The sequence below is a fragment of the Labeo rohita genome, chromosome 1 (assembly GCF_022985175.1).
Source record: "Labeo rohita strain BAU-BD-2019 chromosome 1, IGBB_LRoh.1.0, whole genome shotgun sequence".
In the NCBI taxonomy this organism is placed as follows: Eukaryota; Metazoa; Chordata; class Actinopteri; order Cypriniformes; family Cyprinidae; genus Labeo; species Labeo rohita.
Window position 1 is genome coordinate 36,523,780 of NC_066869.1, and position 18,612 is coordinate 36,542,391.

The window sequence follows — 18,612 nt, forward strand, 5'->3', positions numbered from 1 at the left end:
ACTTATTGTGCTTAAACTGTCAAATATACACAAGTTTGTATTAAAAACACACATGAGATACAAAACAGTCAGTCATATCTGTGAAGGTAAAAAGCTGGGAAAGAAATTCATGTTTATATTAGATCTGTGTGGCAGCAGCATAATATACAGTAAATAAATCAATAAATCCACAGCTCTCCTCTGAGGCTGGGAAAAGTCAGATTTTCATAATATGTCACCTTGAAAGTTTCCCCCCACCAAATAATATTTTATGCATTTTATAAAATCTGTTTTTGTTTGCTGTATTCACAATAATACAGTACTCCAACAGTACAAGCCTGAAATCATGTGTGGTCTCATACATTTGTTCCTCTTCATTTCATCTATGTTCTTTATTGAATTTTCTCTGGCCCTTTTTCTTAACCTGCATGTGGATGCTTTTAATGTTTTATAACCTGATCAGGCACACACACACACACACACACACACACACAAACAAACTCAATCCTGGCTTAGATGAGCCATGACTGATTGTACTAAAATGGCCTTGGGGGAAAATACATCATTAGTTATGAAAACACATTTCCCTCTTAAATCTCCATCATAAGAGATGCAGTTAGAACCCATTATAATTATAATCTCTACAGGGATAGCCTACGTATTGACTGTGGCCCCATCAACCTACAAAGATTCGATATCCAGCGGATCTACAGATGCATAATTTATAGTCCAAAACACGTTCACACAAACAAGTGTTCTGACTGCATCTGATAAAGATGTTTTGGTGGCTATAAAGGCCTTCTTGATAACCATTTTTAAGAAGGCCAACAGATAAATCATTTACAAAATTCAGCTGTCTGAGTCTGTACACTCAGGCACAACTTACCCAGTGTCCAAACTGAGGAAATGACCACTGCTTTTGGTCTTCAGAGAAGCTTTTAGTTGGTCTTTGATGGTTTACTTGTGGCTGCTGTTACAAGGTTCTAAAGGATGGTCATGTGGTGGAAAATTAGTGTTTTTTATTCTCCCATGTGCATTTCCTTAGGTAATGGAGTAGTAATGGCTTGAAGTGATACTCACTCTAATGTCATTCCAAACATGTATTGACTTCTGTAGAACAGAATTTGACTTGTTTTCAAAAATGTTGGTTGATTGCCGCTGACGTTTATTGTATAAAAAAGTCACTTTAGATAAAAGCTCAGCTAAATGGCGGTTTGCATCCGGTCTATAGTGCTTTTATATCCATATTATGGTGTCTCAGAACACCAAAGCACAGATAAACCTCTGCACCAGTACTTCATCTTCACTTTATTTTGTGGAGCTGAAGACTACATCTATGTAAAGTTCACACTGAACGGAAGTACAGAGTAGTTGCATGATGGACAGAACTGTAAAGACTTATTCACCATACAGTGATTTTGATTTTTTGATTATTATTATTATTATTATGCCAAAGGAGTCTGAATCTAGGGGAAAACAATAGGATGCTCTGAGGTACTCCAAGATATACTTTATTGATTTGGTCCAGTAAACTGCGCCGGGAACGAATCCAAGGATTTCCAAATGTACTCTACATCATAGTCAATGGACTAAAACAAAATGAGGTTCCTTCGGGAAACTAAAGCATTTACAGTGCAAAACTACGCATGTCATGGCCATAACTTTATAACAACATTATCTCAATAAAATAGGTGAAAATATTAGCATGCACCTCAGTTTTGCAAACCTCAGTTGCAACTTGGACTTTATTCTCTTGCAATTGCCAGCTTGTAATTCACAATTCTGACTTTTCTTCACAAAATAATAGTGAACATCCTACAGTTCTGACTTCTTAGTCAACATTTTGCAATGTTAAGAAAAAAAGTCAGACTTGTGAGATATTAACCCAGAATTCTGAGAAAAAACAGTCACAATTCTGAGTTTATATCTCGTAATTCTGACTTTTTCTATTTTTTATTTTCTTAAAAACATGGAAAATATTATTCTAATACTGTGTTAAACAGCAAAAAGCCAAACAGCCCACAAAAAGCAACAGGTTGCAAAAAGAATCATAAAGATATATTTATGAGGATTTATTTCCTCTCAAAATCTCGAGAGCCTTTTTGATCACTGCAGAAACACTACTCGCACATTTATATGGATTCATAAAACAAGCCACAGTTTTGATTTTATATTCATCATTTCTGTGTATGGAATTCACTTGCACACAGATTTACTCTGTCTGTTGTTCTCTGGAAAGAATGTAATCAATAATTTCCAATGAGCAAATGTCAATAACTGACACAAAGGGACTACGTTTATGTCCAGGGATCAGTTCTATTAGATTTTCATGCTTATATGAGTGTGATGCTAATGGTTGAGTGCTGTGGGATAGAAGTGTCTCGCCCACACGTTTCCATCCGCTTCTTCCCACAAAAATGCATCCAAACATCAAGCACAATGCAATATTTACCAATTTGCCAGTTGTGGTTTCCATTAACCTTCATCCGTAATACCACTTCTTTTCACTTTTTGCAATTTTCTCGATTTTTTGATGACAATGGTTGGTAATACCAATTTACTAATTTCATTGTAGTAACAAAAACTAGTTTGTTACTGCTATTTAATAGCCTTAATAGCCTTACTGTTTATTTATCGGTGGGGTATTCTCACAATTTATTTGTCTAATTAAATAAAGTGGGATGTCACATGAAATCAGCTCCAAAAATGATTTTATTTGTACTTATTTTCGTTATATTTGCAACAATACATGATTTTTGTAACTGAACTGAACATTTTTTTCAATGTATTTCATTTTTACTTAAATCTTATTTGAATTTGCTTATTTATTACATCTCATAGCAAGTATATGGTGTACAAAACATTTGTAAGAGTTCAGCGGAGCCTAATACCTATCCTGTCCCATAAGACACAATAATGTGAATCAGGCCTGCATTTGTTAAAACCGCTACAATGGTGCACTCTGTTGGTCAAAACGTGCACTTCATATATTGCTGCCTCACCAAGCTATAAGATTTGAAAGAAGATATGTTTAATAATGGCATCACAACGTCATTTAGCAACTTTTAGCAACAAATTGTCCTGCCTTTAGCAACTTTCCCTGAAAATAAGTTGGAAACACTGGTGCAGATTCAAAGGAACCGAACTGATCAAGATTCATTTGTGAACTGGATGTCACTATAACCGATCCGCCAAGTTTATCATAGTTATTTTTTTCTCTTTATAGACGTACTGAATTAAAAGTAAACAACACGCAGCTTATCCACCTTTTTCTTCCCTAGAGAGTGGACGCAATCATTTGTAAATTTTATATGTCTAGCTTCCAGTCTTATCCACGGCCGACTATTTTTACTAGGATACTCGGATGTAAACAACAGCATGGACTGCACGGTAAATGTACTGCTAAATACATTGTTCTGTTAATTTATGCTGTCTAAAACACAGAAAAACAGTGTGGAAGCTGCTAAATCATATAAAGTAAAGTAAATGTTCCATGAAGATATTTTGTAAAATTCCTACTGTAAAATATATCAAAACTTAATTTTTGATTAGTAATATGCATTATTAAGAACTTAGTTTGGTCAACTTTAAAGCCGATTTTCTCAAAATTTAGATTTTTTTTGCATCCTCAGATTCCACATATTCAAATAGTTGTATATCGACCAAATATTGTCCTATCCTAACAAACCATAAACCAATGAAAAGCTTATTTTTTCAGCTTTCAGATGATGTATATATCTCAGTTTCAAAAAAATTGGACCCTTATGAATGGTTTTGTGGTCCAGGGTCTCATATGTGACTTTAATTTGGTTCAGTGGCTTTGCTTATGTTCAGTGCTGCCAATATGGTTGATTGATGGCGTGTCGTGAAAACACTGTATAGGGAAATAATGAGAAGAATAACAATGTGCAGTAAATGGTAAAACTGTTTGCACTACAAACCAGCGTGATTCAGATAATACATTAAAATAATATGTTAAGACGCACCAATTTGTAATATTAAGCAGCAAAACGAGCTGTTTTGTACAGCTAAAAATATGTGGATGTGGATGAGAGCGAAAACCAGATCCAGAAAATTTCCAAATGGCCACACCCACTCTTATGGGAAAAATAAGGTAGATTGAATTTGGTTATAGTTTATTACATACTCTGCTGTGATAATGATGTTTAGCACATTTATGTTGTGTCATTGCCAAAAAGGGAACAGTATATTGACTCGTGAGTTATTTATTCTTATACATCAGACAGTAATGATGCATTATTACATACTGTACATTTCTCAGCTCTGAAATATAGATGAGATAAATATATAACTTGTAAAATTTTTAACATTTAAATTACATACACAATGTCACATTTCAGTCTGGAAGCCCTGCAGTTGTTCATAACCTGTGTCAGTCAAGAAACATTTTGCTGTCCTTCACAACAAACAACATATTCACGTGATCTTCTCTTTATGTATTTGCCACGTAATAAAGCTCTTATAGAAATTCATGACTACCACAGTCTATAGCCATAAATCAGCTCATGAATCACCTCAGGTTCAATAGATGCTGGGTCTCGTAAATGCTCTGTTTGGCTCATATGCACAGCCTCCTTTCTCACCCTGCATTCAGCTCATCCTTGTTCTTTAGTAGAGAAAGTCATCTCCGGTGGCTGTGGGTTCCTCTGGTTTCTTAGTCTGTATTTTAGGCAGATGAATTTTACTGGAGGCTACTACAAGAATGTTAGCACCGTGTGTTACAGCGCTGGCAACGCACAACCAGAAGGAGAAACCAAGATTCTCCTCAAGAATCACAAGGGTGAAAAGGCTCTCGCGGTAGTTAGCCACATGTTCTGTGAGCCGATGGCACTGGATTGCTGCAAGGAAACATGCAAAGCCCATTGCACTGAACAGAGCTGATGGAAGAGATTAAAAAGAATGGACATATGATTAGAAATCAAAAGTAATGAAGGAACATTGTTGATTTAGGGGTGATTTCCAGAACATTGTATTTTTGATTATGTTTTATGTTGACTTACCTGCAATGAAATTCCAGATGTAGAGGCCAAAAGGTCCTTTAATAGATTGGTAAGGAACTTTTCTGGCATTATATATACAGAAAGCTAAACTGACCACTGCAAAGCCGATAGCAGTGAAAAGGAAGAAAATAATGATCATGTGAAGACCACTGTTGATTTTTTTGATGAGCTTTGGAAAAACTGCAGAATTTGTGAGAAAGACACAGAGAGAGAAACAGAAATTAGGTCTCACAAAATTGGATTTACACATTTTATAAAAGCATAGATAGATATTTGATACCTTTTAATATTAATATATGTAGAGAGATATCTAAACTAGACTATATATGCACACTATATGTATAATATACACCACTGTTCAAAAGGTTTGGGGTTGGTAGGATTTTTTAATGTTTTTCTTATGTTCACTCAATCTACGTTTTAAATTAAAACAGTAATATTGTGAACTAATATTATGTTGCGTCAAACCAATAATCAAACAAATAAACATAAATACCAACAAAATCATACATGTGCTTTATATTAAAAAAAAAATTAAGCGTTTAATAAATGTCTAAAAACAATAACATCAACAAACAACATGGAGCCATACTGCAAAAACAAACTTAAAAGACCTTTAAAAGCATAAGCTACAGTGTCATATACAAATGTGTTTTCTGTACAATAAAGTTTACATACACCTTACAGAATCTGCAAAATGTTAATTATTTGACCAAAATAAGAGGGATCATACAAAATGCATGTTATTTTTTATTTAGCACTGACCTGAGTAAGATATTTCACATAAAGGATGTTTACATATAGTCCACATAAGAAAATAATAGTTGAATTTATAAAACTGAACCCGTTCAAAAGTTTACGCACACTTGATTCTTAATACTGTGTTGTTACCTGAATGATCCACAGCTGTGTGTTTTTGTTTTTGTTTTTTTAGTGATGGCTGTTCATGAGTCCCTTCAGGTCCCACAAATTCTTTTTTCAGCATTTTTGTGAACCCTTTCCAACAATGACTGTATGATTTTGAGATCCATTTTTTCACACTGAGAACAACTGAGGGACTCATATGCAACTATTACAGAAGGTTCAAACTCTCACTGATGCTCCAGAAGAAAACACGATGCATTAAGAGCCGAGGAGTGCAAACTTGTTGAATTTGAAAATCAGGGTAAATTCACCTTATTTTGTCTTCTGGGAAACATGTAAGTATCTTCTGTAGCTTGTGAAGGGCAATACTAAATGAAAAAAAAAAGATATTTAGGCAAAATAAGAAGAATGTACACATTCTGTTCAAAAGTTTTCACACACCGGCTCTTACTGCATTGTGTTTCCTTCTGGAGCATCAGTGAGTATTTGAACCTTCTGTATATTAATATTTTAAAATTTTAGTAAAATATAGTAACATTTTCTCTTGTAGACTATATGTAAAAGTCTTTTGTGTGAATTATCTTATTCAGATACTAAATAAAAAAACAACATGCATTTTTCTCATTCTGCAAGGTGTAGTTAAACTTTTGACTATAGCTGTATTGAATCTACACGTTAGTGCTCTTACTGTATATTTTGGAGCGGCGGATCCCGAGCCCGCATCTTCGTGTTTTCCCGCCCTGAAAGAGGCCGTAGTAAATGTGTCCCGTGAACTGCTCTAGCTCCGGACTAGACGCGTTCACCAGATCCACTCCTGTCTGACACAGTGTGGTTCCGGTGATCCAGCGTTCGGTGGACAGTGCCACAACCAAAAGTACCACAGAACCGATGCTAAGTATAGAAGCGAAGGAGAACACGATCTGTTTCCAGAGAGTTGGCATTTCACTACTCACCCCATTCCTCCTATAAAAAGCAAGACGCGGAGTAACACGACCCCGCGCGGCGTCCGCCTCTCTCCGCTACTGCGAGAGTCAATTCTGCAGTAACGTACAATAAAGTTTAAAACTGCATTACAAACAGCCTTCCGGTTTGCAGTATATTTGCTACAAGTGAACAAATATAAGCCAAACACCCTAACACTAAACTGAAGGAACGCGAGCTAGGGAAAGAGCAGGAAACCAGATATAAAGCGGTCAGCTGGATCTCCTTTATCACCTAACGAAACCTTATACAGTTTACTTGCCTTCGCTTGGTTTGGTTGCCAGAGTTGTCCTCGCGCGCGCACTCACACACACACACACACACACACACACACACACACACACACACACACACACACATGTTTGTTTTTGTGAATTGTGGGGACTTTCCATAGACTTCTATAGTTTTTATACTGACCAAACGATATTGTCTATCCCCTAACCCAACCCTAACCCTAAACCTAGCCCTCACAGAAAACATGTTTGCATCGTTACACTTTTAGATAAACATCATTTACTATTTATAATAATTTTTTAACATTGTGGGGACCGCAGGCCGGTCCCCACAATGTCAAAAATTTCAGGTTTTACTATCCTTGTGGGGACATTTGGTCCCCACAATGTAGCAAAAACAAGTACACACACACACACACATTTTAGTGACGAGAATTTCAAGTACTGCTCATTAGTTAATCTAGTGCAAGTTAATTGTCAAGACTTGTACTCGCACACATAAATCATCGTGCTCTAACCAGATTTTTATAGGATGTTCTTTGCCATAACAATTAATCTAATATCGCCGGGCCCTTTACATTAAAATCGTATAGGTCATAAAAACGGCTGGGTCAAAATATTAAATGTCATTTCAGCCAAGACTATAGCTACTGGGTCATTGAGCATTAAAATAAAAAAAATGAAAGGGGAGGGTTTGATAGGAACCATTTAAGTCTCTGCAGCTATACAGCAGTTAAAGGGCAAATGACTTGGAAATATCAACCTGCATCGATATCTGTTTTATTTGGTCCAGAACTGTGGGTCGCATAAAAGAACCACGCCTTTATTTCCCCCGTTGGATCAACCTGAAACAGACTTCAGAACCATGGACAGCAGCCTGCTTTGGTTCAGAACCATGGACAGCTCAACCAGTTCAAGAATTCTAATGCACTGTAACCGGTGCCAATCTCAGCCACTAGAGGGAGGTATCTTACTATTTCATTGAGTTGAGCTCTGTAACACTTATACTTGTGACAAATAGACAAAACATAAATAAAACAAAAAAGTCGTACTTCTTAAAATGTAGCATAAATGAACTATAACTATTTCTACAGGATAAAAATAAGTAAGTTTCATATAATGCTGATTATACAGTAGTTCTGGTCCTCAAATTTAGTGTGTCAAAGCACTGGGGTTGCACTAGTTAGTCAGTGCTGGGTTGTGTTAGGAAGTGCATCCAATGTAAGACCTATGCCAAAATGGTTGTGCGGATAATTCTGCTGTGGCAACCCCTAATGGGAGCAGCTGAAGAAGTGAGAGAGAGATTTCTGTTTCTCAGATGTGATGGCTAAGTGCTGTTTAAAGTTTGTTGATATATACTTTAACAGCACTTTTTAACTGTTCACTGTGTTGCTCTGCTTGTCTGAGTTAATGCCACATCAATATAACATGCAAATAATACATATAAAATTCCATCATAAACATGAGAAATAAAGTCAGCACTAATAATCAACACAGTAATGCATCATAAAAGAAACAATATGCACTCAAAATAATTTTGCCTCTTGTTCAGTTTAATTCATCAGAACTAAGGTGACATTTTTTGAACATTTTGCAACAACTGAATTTCATTGTGTTCAGTCTACCTAATATATTTAAAATTGTATTATTATTTAAAAGTTTATGTAATTAATCTGTGTTAACTACATATCAACAAAAACTCCATATCATTTTTGTTGACATAACTATCCAGGCAGTGGATCTGTAGCTCCCAGCATGATTCACAATGGACTGTAGAAGAGGACAGTTAGGGTTTAAGTGTTATTTTATGTGTTTTTCAGTAAAGGGGAAAACATGTTAGTGTTTAATGTTGTCACAAACCTGGTCGGTGTTCCATTGTCTACTCACCACCAGATGTCACTCTCGCTCCACCCACTCACTCTGACTGTCACTTTGCATCTTAGACTGCATCTCCCATCCTCCACCGCTCTGATTGCGTCAGCCCCCGTGACCAATCAGGCATCCTATAAAACCCCGGTCCTCCTCAGTTGCACTTCCTGGTTTGTTGTTGTATTGTATCGTGTTATTATTCCTGTTCTCCTAGTGTGTTCCAAGTTCCTGGTTTTTTGATCTCCTGCCTGGTTTTCTCGTCTACGTCTGTCTAGCCGCCTGCCCTGTGATTTATCGCTCGTTATTATCGGACTATTCTCTTGGATCGCCTGTTACATTCCTGTCTGCTCCTGTCACGACCCTGCCTGTATGACCATGTCTCTGTCTAGTCCTTCTAATAAAAGCTCGCTTATGGATCCGCTCGCCTCTCGTCAATCACTCCTTGTAACAGAACAAACCAGCACAACAGGATCCAGCAGCTTTTCCCTCGGTCATTCCGGTATGGACTTTGGACTATTGTGTGTGGGCGCGTCGCTTACTGTGGGGGTCGCGGAGGAGGAAAGCGACAACGCGGTAATGGCGGCCGCGCACCCCGCTCATATAATGACGGCCGCGCCGGAGCGCGACGCCACAGATCCGCTGGCCGCTTGGCTCACTCGGGGAAATGCGGCCACGCTGGAGCGCGCCCGAGCCATGACGACGGCAATGGATCGTATTGCTCAAATGGCGGCGAACGTAATGGATAGCATCGCTCTAATGGCGGCGACAGCTGTGCCCGTTCACAAAATGGCGGCCGCGTCGGAGCGCGTCCACACAATGGCGGCAACGGCGGAGCCCGTTCACAAGATGGCGGCGATCACAGAGCTCCGTCACGTCACAGCTGCCATACAAGAGCCGTTTAAAGGTACAGTTACATTCCCTGAGTCAAGTCAAGTTGCAACTGTGTTTCCTGAGTCAAGCCATGTCGTTCCTGAGTCAAGCCATGTCGTTCCTGAGTCAAGCCATGTCGTTCCTGAGTCAAGCCATGTCGTTCCTGAGTCAAGCCATGTCGTTCCTGAGTCAAGCCATGTCGTTCCTGAGTCAAGCCATGTCGTTCCTGAGTCAAGCCATGTCGTTCCTGAGTCAAGCCATGTCGTTCCTGTGTCAAACCAAGCTGGAGCTGTGTCAAACCAAGCTGGAGCTGTGTTTCCTGTCTCAAGCCAAGTTGCAGAGCCACCGCACAAGATGGCCGCCACGCCAGAGCCACCGCCCAAGATGGCCGCCACGCCAGAGCCACCGCACAAGATGGCCGCCTCGCCAGAGCCACCGCACAAGATGGCCGCCACGTCAGAGCCGGCTAAAGCCCCGTCAGCCAAGCCACAGCCTGCTCAGGCCGTCTCAGTCAAGCCACAGCCTGGTCACGTCATGTTTTCTGCTCCTGAGTCGGCACCCATCATGGCCGGTCTTCCCGAAGCGGTTTCAGACTCAAGTCACGCCCCGTCTGGTCCCAAGTCTGCTCCAGAGATCACGTCTGACCTCAAGTCTGCTCCAGAGGTCTCGTCCGGTCTCAAGTCTGCGCCAGAGGTCCCGCCTGATCTCAAGCCTGATCCTGAGCTCCTGTCTGATCTCAAGCCTGCTCCAGAGCTCCCGTCTGACCAGGAGACAGACCCAGAGGCCTCACCAGTCGGAGAAGCCGTGCCAATGCCTCCTGAGGTGTCAGCTTCGGCTGTGGATCCTCCCATGGAGGCGGCGTCCCTCTACAGACTCTCTGCTTCTCCCCATACTCTTTCTACCTCCTCTATCTCTGCTTTCCCCAGGTCCCAGACCGTAACGCGGGTTCCTGTTCCGCCCCGGAGGGCTGCTGCGCCTCCGGCTCCGCCCCGAAGGGCCGCTGCGCCTCCTGTTCCACCCCGGAGGGCTGCTCCGCCCCCTTCCCCTATTCTGTCTACCTCCTCTGTCCCTGCTCTCCCCAGGTCCCAGACCATGACGCCGGTTCCTGTTCCGCCCGGAGGGCTGCGGCGCCTCCTGTTCCGCCCTGGAGGGTCGTTCCGCCTCGGAGGGCTTCTGCGCCTCCTGTTCTACCCTGGAGGGCGCCCGCGCCTCACGCTCTGCCTCCGGCTCCGCCCTGGAGGGCTCCTGCTCTGCTTCCGGCTCCACCCTGGAGGGTACCTGCTCTGTCGGTCCTGCCTCAATCTCTGGGCTTCCCTCATGGACCTGGTCCTCCAGCCCTCGCCCTGTCTCCCTCCCATCCCACCGCTTCCCTGGACTGTTGTTTCTTTCGAGCGTCTGGAAGCCGCTCCTTGGGGGGCTATGTCACAAACCTGGTCGGTGTTCCATTGTCTACTCACCACCAGATGTCACTCTCGCTCCACCCACTCACTCTGACTGTCACTTTGCATCTTAGACTGCATCTCCCATCCTCCACCGCTCTGATTGCGTCAGCCCCCGTGACCAATCAGGCATCCTATAAAACCCCGGTCCTCCTCAGTTGCACTTCCTGGTTTGTTGTTGTATTGTATCGTGTTATTATTCCTGTTCTCCTAGTGTGTTCCAAGTTCCTGGTTTTTTGATCTCCTGCCTGGTTTTCTCGTCTACGTCTGTCTAGCCGCCTGCCCTGTGATTTATCGCTCGTTATTATCGGACTATTCTCTTGGATCGCCTGTTACATTCCTGTCTGCTCCTGTCACGACCCTGCCTGTATGACCATGTCTCTGTCTAGTCCTTCTAATAAAAGCTCGCTTATGGATCCGCTCGCCTCTCGTCAATCACTCCTTGTAACAAATGTTCAGTTGTGTTGGACATTTAGAGGAGTTTCTGTAATGTTTTTGAACTTTGTGGTTACCATTATGCAGAAGAGTGTCAGCCTTGCACTCTCATTTAAAATACATGTGTTCAGTTGGTCAACACTATTTAGCAGGTTTAGGCTAAATTAATTTACTGCAATATCTTTGGGTTAACTTTATTACATTTTTCAGCTAAATTTTATATTTAATTAATTTTCTTATATTTAAACAAGCAGTTCCATTCATCATTAAAACACAATGTATATAATGAATAAATAAGAAAAGACCAGTTACTGACACTAATATAGCCTACTCTAAAATTGTAACATATTTGTTTAATGTGGATGAAGTTGATGTATCAACCAATGCATTATTAAGACAGGCTCAATAGCCTTTTACAGAATGTATAAATTACTTTTCATATTACATTTCTAAAATTTCTATAAACATATTTACACTGTCATTAATGTACAATACTAGATAAACTATGCTATTTAAAATGGTCTTTTCAATTTAGCTGAATAATTTAATAACCAAAGACAGACAAAGCATAATTTATTGTTTATTATGTTGATTATGATTTATATAAAGGCATATTTACAAATTTAATTGCCCATATTTTCATTGAAGAAATGTCATAATAGCATCACTATGATTTTAAATTGAATGCTTCTAGGTTTTAATGAATGAATCTTACCCTAATGGTCTAATTTTATATTTTGCCTTAAAAAACAAATAAATAAAAATAAAAATTATGTATTATATAAAAATTATATTATATGTGTATGTATATATATATACATATATACATACACAAATTTGAAAACATTTATTTGCCGATAAAATCCTTAAAAACAAATAGACAAAAAAACTTTCAGCATGTTCAGCATTATTAACTATTTTCCAGTGACACAAATTGAGATCAATTACCCTTAATTAACTTTAGTTTTATTAAAATCAATGAACTGTTTTGACTGACTAAATCTTACAAATACTGATGTTGATGAAATGACAAAAATATTTAGAGGTGGGGGTCATCTTACCATATTGTGATTAGTATGCATATTTATCTTCCTATTAAATATTATGAAACTATTGGTTTCACTATTTCTAATCTGCACGCAATTTTCTCCACTCATCCCCCTTTTTATCTCTTACATGATTTAAAATACTCATATAAACAAACACAAAACAAAATAGGGTGTCAGATTTGTTTTGATGATTATTCTCTCAAATATGAAAGATTTTCATATTTAGCTGATGTTTAGCAACACTAGCAATTCTATTCAGTATGATACTGAGAAAAAGAAAGGTACAGGGATCTCTTCATCTGAAAGCATGTCTTCAATCCATACTGAAATGTATTGATGAAAACAGCTTGTGAAGAACACCAATTGGCTGTATAAACAAAATGTTAGCTTTAGTGTCAGGCACATATATACAATATATGCTTCTTGTGGTCAAAGAGTCTTGTCATATTGATTGAAGAATGGAAGAAGAATATTGACCAGCCAAACTGCAGCGATGCTCATTGAAGCAACTGTGAATATCAAATGACTACTGTTGTGGTTTTGGACAGCCTTATAGACTTAATGCATTCTGGAATGTTTTAAATGTTTTGTAATGCAGTTATGATTGGACATGAGTTATGACGGCTGCCTTTATTAATGTAAACATCTTTTTCTATGCAATCATGATCACTTTTTCTGCTCTGCTAATATATAATTCTCCACTTGTTTTTTGAAGTATTTATCATTTTCTGCTCAGTCTAACTTCATTAATTACATTCTGTCTGCTTTCTGTTTCACTAAACTCTTTCTCTTCACTTCTCAGCCTCACATTTACTCTTTCTTCCTTCTCCTTCTGTTTTTGCTTTCTTCCCAACACCAATAAGCTTAATGCGATTTAAAGTGCTCTGTAACCCAGTTAATCAGATTCATCGTTTTGATTAGACACTCAGTTTAGCATCTTAACATTTTGTAATCTCTTTGTTTTTCTGCAAAACAGCCAGGCCTGTTGCATAATTTTCAGATTGACTCTGTAGCCGCCTGCATTAGAATTCTCACAAATACGTTAAACATAGATTTCCCATCATGTCTGTCTATAGCATGAAATTGCCCTCTAAAAGATACCATCAGATACTATCATTTTGCTGTTTATTTAATTATTAAATCAGCAAACTTATGGATCACAAGACATTAAGATCTTCAACTGATTAACCGTTTGTGAAAATTGTGTTCTGGAAGAGATGCTAAGAATCTGTGTACACCACAGTATACATCTACGATGGTCAACGAAGGCCCTGGAGCGCCACTGTCTTTGAGAATTTAGCTCCCGCCCTAATCAAACACACCTTTCCTGTATGCTTCAAGTAATCCTGAATACTTTGATTAGAATTTTTAGAGACTTTAAGACTTTAAATCCAGTGTACTCTGTGGGCAAAAAACAAAAACAAGCACAACAGATGCAAAATGAGGACCTAAGAATAGCATCAAACCAACTGCAACAATAAGTAAAGACTAAAATGTTTTTTGTTAAGATGGCTGAAAAAAATCTAAACCAAACTGACGTGAAAAGTTCAAGATTAGTTCACTCCTGAATTTAAATTTCATGATGAAAATTTCATGCGGCATCCAAGATGTTCGTGTCTGTCTTTCTTCAGTCGAAAAGAAATGAAGGCTTTTGAGCAAAACATTCCAGGATTTTTCTCCATATAGTGGACTTCAATTGTGGCCAATGGGTTGAAGGTCCAAACTGCAGTTTCAAGGCAGCTTCAAAGGCCTCTAGGTGACTCAGGCAAGGAATATAGGTCTAGCGAAATGATCTGTGATTTTCTAAAAAAACTATATATATATATATATATATATAAATATATACTTTCTACCCTCAAATGCTTGTTTAATCATCATATCATCATTAATATCATAAAACCACTGGTCTAAGAGAAGTTTGAAAAATCAGTTTTTCAAAGAAAATAAAAAAGGCAGAATGGCCGGTTATGGTTATACTATAGTTAGTATTGGTGTTCTCAGCATGATCCAAAGAATCTATCATGACAATAGGCAAAAAAAATGGAAACATCAGTACCTTCAAGACAATACCTTCAGAGTACTTTCAGGGCATGATGGCAAAAATGGATACTGAGTTTTGTAATGTTACGATAATGGGTTTATAAAGTAAAGCACTTTACGATAAAATTTAAATTGCCAATGCTCAAAATGGTCCACATGGGATAACTGGCATCTTTCAACTTGGTATGTAACACCGAATCTAAATAGACTATTCTTCTGATTTTTGGCCAAACTTATTATTACAGTTTTTTACATTTGCTAAAACACTAAACCCCCTTCTCTAAACCAAATTCTCAATTGCCTAAACCAATTTGTCAAATAAATCACTCTTTCTGCAAAACCTTAAACAAGTTTAGGCAGTTTAGACACTGTTTGCAGATCTCATGCACTCTTTTTGCAAAACACATTCTCACTCATTAAGATACAGTTTGCTCTGTGATGAACTTGTGATGCAAAACCCTAAACACAAAAAAGCAAAAGTTAAGCACAACTGCAACACGCCTGTCATCGTTGACACACAATAATTCAAAATTAACAACACATTCAAACACACATGTATATATGTATGTATGTATGTATCTATGTATCTATCTATCTATCTATCTATATCATATCTATAGACATCTATATATAGATAGATAGATAGAGACATATAGATATAGATATACATGTACACATATGCACACTTTCACACTTTGAGAAAATGAGTGATATATATATATATATACACACACACACACACACACACACACACACATATGTATGTGTATTTTTCCTTTTTTTTTGGTATATTCACCAAACTTAGGTGTGATTTCTTTTGAGTGTGTGTATGTTTTTTGAGTGTGTGTATGTTTATGTATCTTTTTTATTGCTAAATAATTACTATAAACAGTGAACATTTTTTTGTAACTACATGCACTGGGCACTGTGTTATCTATTTTTTGATGTAATGTCTAATGAATGATCTGTAGTGTGTATATTATTGACAAATATGTGTACGATTTGAAAGCTTTGTTTGATTTTGAGTACAGGTTAAACGGTTTTGAAGTGATTGTTTGATTTTGCCAGAAGAGTCAGGGGTTCTGTGAATTTAGTTTGAACATTTGGATTTGTGTTTAATGTTTTGAGAAAATGAATGATGGTTTCAAAAAAGTGTTTTAGCATTTCAGAAAAACTAACAAAATAAAAGCAAAAAAGGCCATTTCTCATTTCTTCTAAGCACTAGGTGGCACTGTGCTGAAACTGTGCAGGTACCCTCAGGTCATGTTTATCATAGGGTGCTTGTCAATATCCCTCCTTGTTTCCTCGCTCCTCCATCCTATAACCCGGAAACCGATCGAGCTCAGCCATCTTGTAGGACATCTCATTTCTCTAATTGCACCGTGGGGAGGCGAGGATTGAGGAGGTTCCCTGAGGAGTCATGTGCGAGGATACACAGGTGTATTAAAAAGTCTTTTTTGCCGAAAAAACTGACGCAGATATGAATTCTCCTCCCCTTTCACATCTGTCGTAATAATTTACATTTATATTTTACCTTTGCAGTTTAAATAGACCATACATGTCATATATTTCAACAGGGCATCTTGGTTTATTAATATTTATTATGAATTCCTTAAATAAGGAAATTTAATACTTAAGTTCAGATCCTTTTAGCACAGCTGATGACACTTTTAAGTGACGCTTGAGTGGTCAAGAATATTTCAATGTTTATCCTTTGATTCCACCGTCCTCATTTCCTTTCCTTGCATCCTTCCCTCATATCCTAAGGGGGGTGGAGCTAAGACGCAAAGAAAGGTAGCATGGAAGGGAAATGAGGATGCACAAATAAGAAATGAGAAGCACCTATAGTCATCCATAGCCAGACCTTCAGACTGATGGCAGAAGGTCAAGGAACCTTGCCCTCTTTGAATGGCCAAGGCCTGCCCAAGAGGCCATATGACTGACAGGTAATGCAACCAGTCACGTTTCGTGACGTGTCATGTTTAGGGGCATGGAAATGTTCTCACAATAACAGAAACTGTGTAAAACTCTTGGACATATTTGAAAGATTCTATGCTGCGAACTTTAAAATTTTCACACACTTTCGAAAATCCAACGTTTAGTTGATCCTGATTAGTGCTAATCGTCACTTGTCTCCATTTCTAAGCACTGCCCCCTAAATGTATATAAACTACAATGTGCCTTAGTTAGACTTTTGATGACTGCAGTGCCACACAGCGTGTTCTCAATAAAGAACTCTGCTGAAGATACACAAGAGTCTCCTGGTCTTCGCTTCTGAGTTTCAAACAGTCTGAATACACTAAATCATTGAGAAGATATAGCCTCATGTCCATTTTGGCATGCTCTTCGGCAAATTTGTTTGCATGCTATTGAAGAACGGTTTGACTGAACTGGAAACTTATGGAGTTTTTTTTTATCAGTGTGAGCTGAAAATGATCTATTTCAAATAAGTAGATTTTTAGGAAATTTAGGAAAATTGAGGAGAATGGCGGATTTTTTTTGTCATAGGGTGCAGTCGAATTGTCTTAACCCAAGGAATTCTGAACCCTTTCTGTTTGAAAAGTATTAACATAAACATCATTGTAACTTTGAGCTGTTGGTGGCGCTAGAGGGTTTAAATTAGAGACTCCAAATTGGCCGTGGTTAATGTTGAGACTGTCCTCTATCTGCGTGTAAAATTTAATATCTTTTCAGAAAGCGGTTCAATGGGATGCCAATAGACTAAAGAGCACAAAAAGAAGAACGCTAACAGATAGAGTACAGGTGCCCATGCAGTGTTGTTGCCTGATTAGAACAGCTAATGAAACTTTCTTATATACTTATCGTTCAGTCATATGGGTTAATAAAATTATGACAGAATTTTAAAATTTGACTGACCTATCCCTTTATGTCAAACTCATGTCAGTTTAGGGTATGCACTTATACAATATTAAAATGGACAAAGATAAAATGGTTTACAACAGCAAAGTACTCTCAGTGTGTAGGCATACAGCAACACTTAAAAACCACCACAAAACCAACCCCACCACACACCGATCATACTGTTATGGATTGAAGACCCTAATGGTCACTTGGTCGGCAGATGAGGTTGTCTGCACGATCAGCAAAAATCCAGTGGACAAACTTCATTAGGTTGGCATCTTAGTCCATTAGACTACTCTCGATTTCAGCCTGCGATGTTCTAAAAGGCCTTTTTAATACTGATAAATCTTATTCTGGAGTTGTGCGCAGTTATCCTACACAACCAATAAATGGCAGTAAAGTATTTGAGCTATCTATCTATCTATCTATGTATCTATCTATCTATCTATCTATCTATCTATCTGTCTGTCTGTCTATCTGTTTATCTGTCTGCCTGTCTCAGTAGTGAAAACAAGAACACAATATTAAAGGACTCTGTTTTTCTTTAAAATGGCAAAGTGATCATATGTCCATAAAAGAAGCAATGAGTCACTTCTGAAAAGAAAGAACAATGAGTCAGCATCTCTATCTCTCTCACAAACAGCCTGCAGATGATGAGTAAGGACCTATCAGTATCAAAAACCTGCTCTGATTCATGAATAATTGATCAAACACAAGGTAGCTACACCGACACAACATAGGCTACATGCCCCCCTGTATAACAAGCACATGGCTACAGGTCATATGGAAGTTTGTCACAATAAAATGAAAAAACAAAACCACTTGAAGGTTTGAAAGGCCAAGATGTCCACCATAATGCCATAATTGAGTTAGAAGAAAAACAATATCAGAAACAGTGTATTGGGTGCCTGTTTACTGTGGGTCACACACATGCGCAAACACTCGCTCCTAAGATGATTCTGATGCAGCA

The 18,612-nt window shown here is 38.4% G+C and overlaps 1 protein-coding gene across 1 annotated transcript; it reads right to left on the bottom strand.

Annotated features, from left to right (window-relative positions):
* Window positions 1-4,160: 4,160 nt before the first annotated feature.
* clrn2 (clarin 2) lies at window positions 4,161-6,955 on the bottom strand. Its single transcript, XM_051117579.1, has 3 exons — window positions 6,553-6,955; window positions 5,001-5,180; window positions 4,161-4,877 (listed from the first exon to the last, which is right to left on the bottom strand). Exons 1-3 carry the CDS (start codon window positions 6,803-6,805, stop codon window positions 4,609-4,611), a joined length of 702 nt encoding a protein of 233 aa, XP_050973536.1. The 5' UTR covers window positions 6,806-6,955; the 3' UTR covers window positions 4,161-4,608.
* Window positions 6,956-18,612: the final 11,657 nt, after the last annotated feature.